Here is a 7874-nt window from a genome sequence, read left to right on the forward strand (position 1 = left end):
TTTGCTGAAAGGCTCTCAGTCTGACACCTCCACCTCTGCCACCCAATCGGCTCTTTGCCCCGTGAGCTTTGGCATTCTACTCCTGCCCTTGGGTACGCCCGCCTGAGAACAGAAGAGAGGCCACTGTGTCCCCTGGGTCTGACTGATGCTGAAATTTGGAGCATCAAGTGCGCGCATCCTGAGTGTAGGTGTCTGGCGGCTGGGATTGTCTCCACAGTATGTGGCAAGACCAAATTCCAAGGGAAGATCTATGGCGGTCAGATTGCAAAGGCTGAGCGGTGGCCGTGGCAGGCCAGTCTGATCTTTCGTGGCAGGCACATCTGTGGAGCAGTTCTCATCGACAAAACCTGGCTACTCAGCGCTGCCCACTGCTTCCAAAGGTGCGTGTTCCCTCCCTGGGCCCTTCTGCTGGGAAAGGGGTGCAGGAGAGAGTCACTAGGACAGGAGGAGAGGCTTGAAGGATATACAGCAGCCGTGTCCTTCTAGGCTGTGTTCTGGGATAGCTTGCTGCCAGCAGGAGTCCCCTGTGCTGCTGCTCCAACTTTGAGTAGTGTCCTCCACCTGGCTTGTTATCCTTCAGACAGAGGGACAAGAGGAGCGACCCAGAGTTAGGAAACATATTTTTCCTTTTAGGTCTTCCTAAAAGCTCTGAAAAGCAATTGTTATGCAGCCCTAAGAGGGATCCGGTCAGGGCTGGAAGTGAGTAGTCTTTTTGTCTCCAAGATGAAGCAGTGCAGTTGGATGTACGTCAGATTTTTTTTTTTTAAACAGGAATGGAATCCACAGCCCCTTGGGTACTAGGGTATGCTGGAGAAGTGACTGGAAGCTTTCAAAGGCCCCAAATCGCCAGGCTGTGGGAGGTCATCCTACCCTTCTAGAGAAAGAGCACCCTAGTATCAGGAGGGGAGGAATATGTTGGGATATTTGCCTGTAGGGTGGGCAGTCAATCCAGGTGACAGTGCCAACTCCACACTTAGAGGCGCTGCCTCCCCACCCCCCCAATAGGTCTCTCACACCATCTGACTACCGGATCCTGCTAGGGTACAACCAGCTGAGCAACCCCTCCAACTACAGCCGGCAGATGACCGTGAACAAGGTCATCTTGCATGAGGACTATAGCAAGCTCAGCCGTCTGGAGAAGAACATTGTCCTGATCCAGCTGCACCACCCTGTGATCTACAGCACCCACATTTTCCCAGCCTGTGTCCCTGACGGCACCACGAAGGTTTCCCCTAATAATCTCTGCTGGATAAGCGGCTGGGGAATGCTCTCAGCGGACAGTGAGTACCCTGGACAGGACAGGAGTGGGAGGGGCAAGAGCCTGGAGGCCTTTCCAGTTGAGAACCCCAGTTTCCAGTGGTTGTGGACCCCAGTTTCTGGTTCAAAAGTAAACCTCCCCCCTTTCAGATTAGAAGTGTAGGCTCTCTGACTCCAGAGCTCTAAGTGCAGTTGACCTCTGACCACCGCAAGGCTCTCCACTGGCCAGGAAAGACATCTGGCATCCTTAAGGAGATGAGAGCAACCTTCTCTCCCTGACATGGGACAGGTTGGGGTGTTCAACTGGGGAACATTCTCCTCTGAAGCTCACTGCCCATCCCTTAAGGCACAGAAGCCTGTTCTACCAGCTCTTACCAGTTGTCCCGCACACTTGGTTCCGAGATCTGGTCACCTGGGCACCAGAAGTCTTAGTGCTGGGGAGTGACATTCTCCTTGGCCTTATTCTCTGAGCAATACAGGATTGTGACTATCTCTATCACGATGGCCTCATGTCAGATATCCTGTCATGCAGACACGATGTCAAGTGTCCAGGATGACAATGCACAGGTTCTCTGCACACACCATGCAGAGGGAACTCGGTGCCTGTGGACTCTAGTGTTGTGAGCCACAGGAAGAGCCTGCTGACAGCAAGGGACAAGTCTATAGGTTTAGATTGAGAGCACAGAATTCCTGGGCTGGGGTTTCCACACAAGGCTAAATGCTTTCAATCGAAGACAAGATAACAGCAAGTTAAGTAGAAGAGAAGGTGAATTTGACACGAGATTTAGGGTCACAGTCTGGCCAGCAACAGGGAGGCTTAGAAGCAGGATCTTCTCTGAGGTCGGGGTTAGGGCCCCCTTCCTTTGCCTTAGCCTCTAAGTGTCTGCCTCACAGGCTAGTCTCCGGGACAGTGGTCAGAGGCATTAGAAGGGATGCACCATCACTCTCTAAGGGGCTGTGTCAGGGCAGATGGGGTCTCCAGGTCAGGCCAGGGAGTGAGAATGGAAGCACAGAGGGGACGGCCTGGGCGGGGGCAGCTCTTAGAACCGAGAACCTGGCCTCCCTGAGAGTCTGGACCTTCAGTCGTCCTCTGTCATGACCTATCCTGACCACAGTTTCTGGGCCTGAGGACAGGCTTGGGTTTGCTACCTACAGGCAACCCCTGGGCACCCTTGAGGGATATGAGCCATGGCCCCTGAGTGCAGTGAGCCGCACTGCTGTTTCTCTGCTCCCATGGAACAACCCAGGCCAGATCTGGGAGGGCACCTGGAAACAGAATCCATGCCTCCAGGCCCTGGATGCTCTTTCAGCTTGGCCAGTCCTCTTGTCATTCTCCTAAGCGCTTCTGGCCTGTGTCCTAGGCCACTGCTACACTCAAGGTCCAGTGTCCCTGCCTCCAGCTGGGGCCCCGCAGACTAGCCAGAGCTGTTTGAAAGCTGAGCCCCTTCCTTGGCTTGTGTGTTCTCAGGGAATAGTCTCAGTCCCCTTGCATGGTGAGGAGGCTCTGCCTGGGACCCCACTGTGGTTGCACCTAGTGTTCCTCGGCCCCCACATGGGGACCTGTGCAGTCGCCATGACTTTCTGCCTGGTCCTGCCTTCCACAGAGCCTCATGCTTGCCCTTGCTGCCATATTTCTTGGTCACCGAGTGCCTGCTGTGGCCTAGAGTGGCTGCCCCCCAGCAGAGGTCATCCTGGAAGGGAAACTTGGGGGGCAGGGTCTTCCTTTAGCTGTGTCTCACATCCGAACCCCCTCCCACAGAGTTCCTGCAAGCACCTTTCCCTCTGCTGGACGCGGAGGTCTCTCTTATTGATGAAGAGGAATGCACGACCTTTTTCCAGACACCAGAAGTCAGCATCACGGAATATGATGTTATAAAAGACGATGTGTTATGTGCCGGAGATCTCACCAATCAGAAATCCTCCTGCCGAGTATGTGAGAATGGCCCTGACACTACAGCTGAGCTCAGTCACCTCTCTAGTTAGTCCTGGCCACTAGGCTGCTCGTGTGTCCTCTGAGTCCTCCTCTCCCACGCAGGTGGTGGGTCTAATAGCATATATTCAGTTCTACATGCTGCCCTCCACATACTAAAACTCTGTGACCTCCCCAGGTAGGCACTGTACAAGATCCCTTTGCAAGATCCCTTTATTATAGAAGTTGATGATCCTGTCCTGAAGATGCTGACCTGAGGGACCATCTATGTTTTTATTTTCTTGTTTTTAAAAATTACCCAGACGGACCTATCTGGCACCACTCAATATAGCAGTAGAGATCTCTGGTCCCCAGCGACTCCTGTCTACCCTGGGGAATGTGTGCTCCTTTCCTCCTGGACCTACTAGCTGTCTTCTCTCTCTTCAGGGAGACTCTGGGGGCCCCCTGGTCTGCTTCCTGAATAGCTTCTGGTACGTGGTAGGGCTGGCCAACTGGAATGGAGCATGTCTTGAACCGATCCACAGCCCCAACATCTTCACCAAGGTCTCCTACTTTTCTGACTGGATCAAGCAGAAAAAGGCAAACACGCCTGCCGCTGATGTCTCCTCAGCACCCCTTGAGGAAATGGCGTCATCCCTGAGAGGCTGGGGGAATTACAGTGCAGGCATTACCCTCAAACCCAGGATCTCCACAACCTTGCTGTCTTCTCAGGCCCTCCTCCTGCAATCGATTTGGCTCAGGATTCTGTGATTTGTCTACTGGTCTATTCACCAAGAGCCACTTTGCACGCTTCCATCTGTGGGCTCACCTGTCCCATCTGAGGCCACACCAGCTCCAGGCCTGACCGAATAAAACAACTAAAGACACTTCTGAAGTCCTTTCCTTTTGTCCCACCAGGCTTCTGTTCTTCAGCATCAGAAGGCCACATCCTCCTTGGGCAGGGACTATAGATGAGCCAGCAGGGAGCTGACCTGCTAATAATGTAGGAGCCAACTCTTTCCGAGCTGCCTTCCAGAGGCTATGAATCACTTCTGCCCCCTAAGGATGCTTGTTCTCTCAGGAGAATGAGCCACTGTATCGGCCAAGCCCTCACCATGCAGTTGCAGCAGCCTGTGCTCCTGGAGCAAGCCCCCAGCTTTGGCATAAAGGCATCTTGCAAGCCCAAGGTCATAGTAAAACTTCTAGAGAGTTTGACAGTGAAGTGTGAGGGCCGCTGGAGTCTGATATCCCAGTAGCAGTCCTCAAAGCTCGTCTGCAAGGGTCAGCAGTCATCCTAACATTACACTTCCATACTCTAAGCCCACCACTTGCTTGATGAGCCCACATTGCTTGTGGGCTTGCTTCAGCTGGCATTAGCTGAGGCTTGACAGACCTGGGAGTGGCTGGCTTAGCACTGAGCTGCCCTGCAAACCTATCTGTGTCACCACACCCTATTCAGCCTGTATGGGCACTCACTAGGGCTTCATACCACAGTCTCCACTCTTCAATGTGAACTATAGACTAGGAAGACACTGGGCTCTTGGCAGACCCATGGTGCTGTGAGAGAAATGCAGATGCTCTGGGCAATTCTCCCTGACCCTGTGTGAACACCCCAGGCTACCTGCTATAGTAACTTAAATCTTTAACAAGCAATTAATTTCAAGTTGGTTAAGAAAACAAAAAGTTGGGACTGGAGAGATGGCTTAGCAGTTAAGAGCACTGAATGCTCTTTCAGAGGACCTAGGTTCAATTCCCACATGGCAGCTCACAGCTGTCTATAACTCCCAAATCTGACACTTTGACCCAGACATACTTGCAGGCACATAAAATCAGTGAACATAAAAAAAAAAAAAAAAAAAGAAAAAAGAAAAAAACTCTTAGGTATGGAATATACCTTATGTTTCCCACAATGTAGATGCAGTGTAGATGTAGATGCAGTTTCCTGATCATTTATTAAAATTTTTATCACTATTTTTTTCTAAATTTTATAATAATGTTAGCATTAAAGTATGTTTTTTAATGAGAGTCCAAAGGGAAAAAAAGCTGCTCAAGGAGATCTGTCAGACAGAGAGAGAAAAGGAAGGTCAGAGATAGAAATGAGCTACTTACACATTTTCTTTAGTTTCAATATAGATTTGAGAACATTTTTATTTTAGCATCTAATTTAACCCACATGTATTTTTGAAGAGCTCAGTTTTTTTTCTTTTTCTTTTCTAAAGATTTATTTATTTTATGTATGTGAGAACACTGTAGCTGTACAGATGGTTGTGAACCTTCTTGTGGTTTTTGGGGTTGAATTTTTGGACCTCTGCTCGCTCCGGTCAGGGCTGCTTGCTCAGTTCCTGCTCCCTCCGGCCCAAATATTTATTTATTACTATAAATAAGTACACTATTGCTGTCCTATGTGGTTGCTGGGATTTGAACTCAGGGCCTTCAGAAGAGCAGTCAGTGCTCTTACCCGCTGAACCATCTTGCCAGCCTAAGAGCTCAGTTTTTATTATGAATGATCTATATATAATTTTTTGTTTTCTTACTTTTTTAAAGATTTATTTATTATTACATCTATGTAAGCTGTATCTGTCTTCAGACACACCAGAAGAGGGCATCAGATCTCATTACAGATGGTTGTGAGCCACCATGTGGTTGTTGGGATTTGAACTCAGGACCTTCGGAAGAGCAGTCAGTGCTCTTACCAGCTGAGCCATCTCGCCAGCCCTGTTTTCTTATTTTTAAAGTTTAATTTTTTATTTACTTATTTTAAAATAAAAAAAACATTCTTTGTGAATTTCACACCATGCACCCTGGTCCCACTCATCTCCCCATCCCTTTATATCTGTTTTCTGCTCCTGTGACCTCCCCCTCCCAAAGAAAACAAAATCTCACTGTGGAAGCTGCAGTGTGTCATGGGGTGTGTCATGGTGTGTCACCCGTTTGCCCGAACAGCTTTATTTGCAAATTCTCATCTCAATGAGTTAATAGTCTGGTTTGAGGCTCCCAGCTTCTGTTACACTAACAATAGTAGGTTCTCCCTGGGCTTCCTCTCAGATATCCTATTGTTGCACTGTGCTAAGGAGATCTCACAGCTTTGGATCTGCAGGACCTGCCCTCCTTCACAGGCCCCAGCAGTTCGTAGATGGGGCAGATGTTTTGGGGTGGGTCTGGGTGGGAAGTTGAGTTGGTCAGCCTGGCAGCTTTCCCGAGCCAGCACCACCAGGACCAGCCCTCCTGCTTTTTGCCCAGGCAGGGGTGGGGCCAGCTCTACCGCTCTGGTGCCCTTGGTGCTGGCTCTCTCTTGCTCCTGCCTCCAGGGCCAGCCTGTACTGTGCTGCCCCTGTGAGGTGTAAGGTTCGCTCGTACTGCAGCCAGTGAGGGGAGGGGTCAATTCTTCTGAGTGTGGTGACCTGGAGAGGGGAAGGGCCAGCTCCATCACAGTGCTTGGACAGCAATGTAGCCTCAGGCAGAAGCCCAGACCAGGGACATTACTACGGCCTTGGGTGGTAACACAGACTTCGAACATCAATGCAGATCGTGGTTGTGACAGGATCAGAAACCCAGACATCGTCCTCGGTGGCAGCATAGGCCCGGATGTCACCATGGTCTCAGATGGCAATCCAGACCACTGACATCCATATAGCTTTTGGTGGTAACTTGGACCACAGACGTTGACACAGACCCTAGCTGCAGCATGACCACGGACTCAGACATGGCCATCATGGGCAGTCCCTGCCAAGACTATGACTTCAAGTGGCAGCACAGGCCATCTAGGTCAGTATGTCCCCAGTAGTAGCATCCTCAGACATCCACAAGTTCTCAGGTGGCAGCACAGACTTCATCGTGGTCCCAGCTGTGCAAGCTCCTCGTATCCTTACCACTGTGGCATCTCCAGTTCCTTTTCTCTTCACAGCCCATGGGCACATTGCTTAGCTCCGCCCTCTCTTCCAGCTCTACACCACCTACTCCTTCTTCCCCTTCTTTCCCTCACATTCACTCATTGTAGTGGCCCTGGGTACTTGGGTGTCTCTCCTGCACATATCATTTTTTTAAACTGATATTTTACATTTTAGTTCGAATGAACTTCCTGTTTGTGACTTAAAAATGTTTTTCATTGCCTATGAGTTTGCCAAGCCTACAAGATAAACCAGTTTTGAGGTAGTAAATGTTTCTTCCCCTTTCCCAAATCCTTGCAAGTTAGTGATTATCACACAGGTAAAGCACCAGCTAGAACACCAGATGGTGACTTATCTCCAAACATTTCCTTTTCAGAAATGTGTCCCTCATGTATAAATATTTACATTTATATACACATACACACTCAGATACAGACACAGACTCATACACACATACACATAGAGACACACAGACACACACACATGAACACATACATAAAGACACAGACTCATACACACACAGACACACACACAGACATACACACACACTTAGATACACACAGACACGTATATAAACACACAGACACATGCACACACACACAGAGACACACACACACATACACCTTTCTCATGAAAGGTTGTCTATGCTAGCTGGGGAATATGTGTTCTGGATTGGTTCTATGTGTTGCTTTGGGGACCGACTTGCTTTAGCCCTGAGATCATCTCCTCCCATTGGATCTCGGGGGTTATTCTTTGTGATTACATAAGGGTGATAGTGGCCAAAACACTGGATGACCAGTCCCTCAGACATGTCTCCTTGC

The 7874-nt window shown here is 49.7% G+C and overlaps 1 protein-coding gene and 1 long non-coding RNA gene across 8 annotated transcripts in view; one reads left to right on the forward strand and one right to left on the reverse strand.

Annotated features, from left to right (window-relative positions):
* 4930568A12Rik overlaps positions 1–48 on the reverse strand; it is a 21892-nt gene extending 21844 nt beyond the window's left edge. For all 6 annotated transcript variants that reach the window (XR_003947765.1, XR_373301.2, XR_865327.2 and 3 more), the window contains exon 1: positions 1–48. This exon is cut by the window's left edge and continues 15 nt beyond it. This is a non-coding gene — a long non-coding RNA (RIKEN cDNA 4930568A12 gene).
* Prss39 (protease, serine 39) overlaps positions 1–4052 on the forward strand; it is a 4651-nt gene extending 599 nt beyond the window's left edge. Inside the window, exons 2-6 of one of the 2 annotated variants that reach the window (NM_001360855.1) lie at positions 218–380; positions 634–699; positions 1006–1280; positions 3017–3186; positions 3614–4052. In NM_001360855.1, coding sequence (NP_001347784.1) covers positions 1082–1280; positions 3017–3186; positions 3614–3937 — 693 coding nt within the window. In that variant the 5' untranslated portion in view covers positions 218–380; positions 634–699; positions 1006–1081 and the 3' untranslated portion in view covers positions 3938–4052. The remainder of the gene's footprint in view (positions 1–217; positions 381–633; positions 700–1005; positions 1281–3016; positions 3187–3613) is intronic. The other variant, NM_009355.3, reaches the window with a different exon arrangement.
* The last annotated feature ends 3822 nt before the right edge of the window (positions 4053–7874 follow it).

The sequence above is a fragment of the Mus musculus genome, chromosome 1 (assembly GCF_000001635.26).
Source record: "Mus musculus strain C57BL/6J chromosome 1, GRCm38.p6 C57BL/6J".
NCBI lineage: Eukaryota > Metazoa > Chordata > Mammalia > Rodentia > Muridae > Mus > Mus musculus.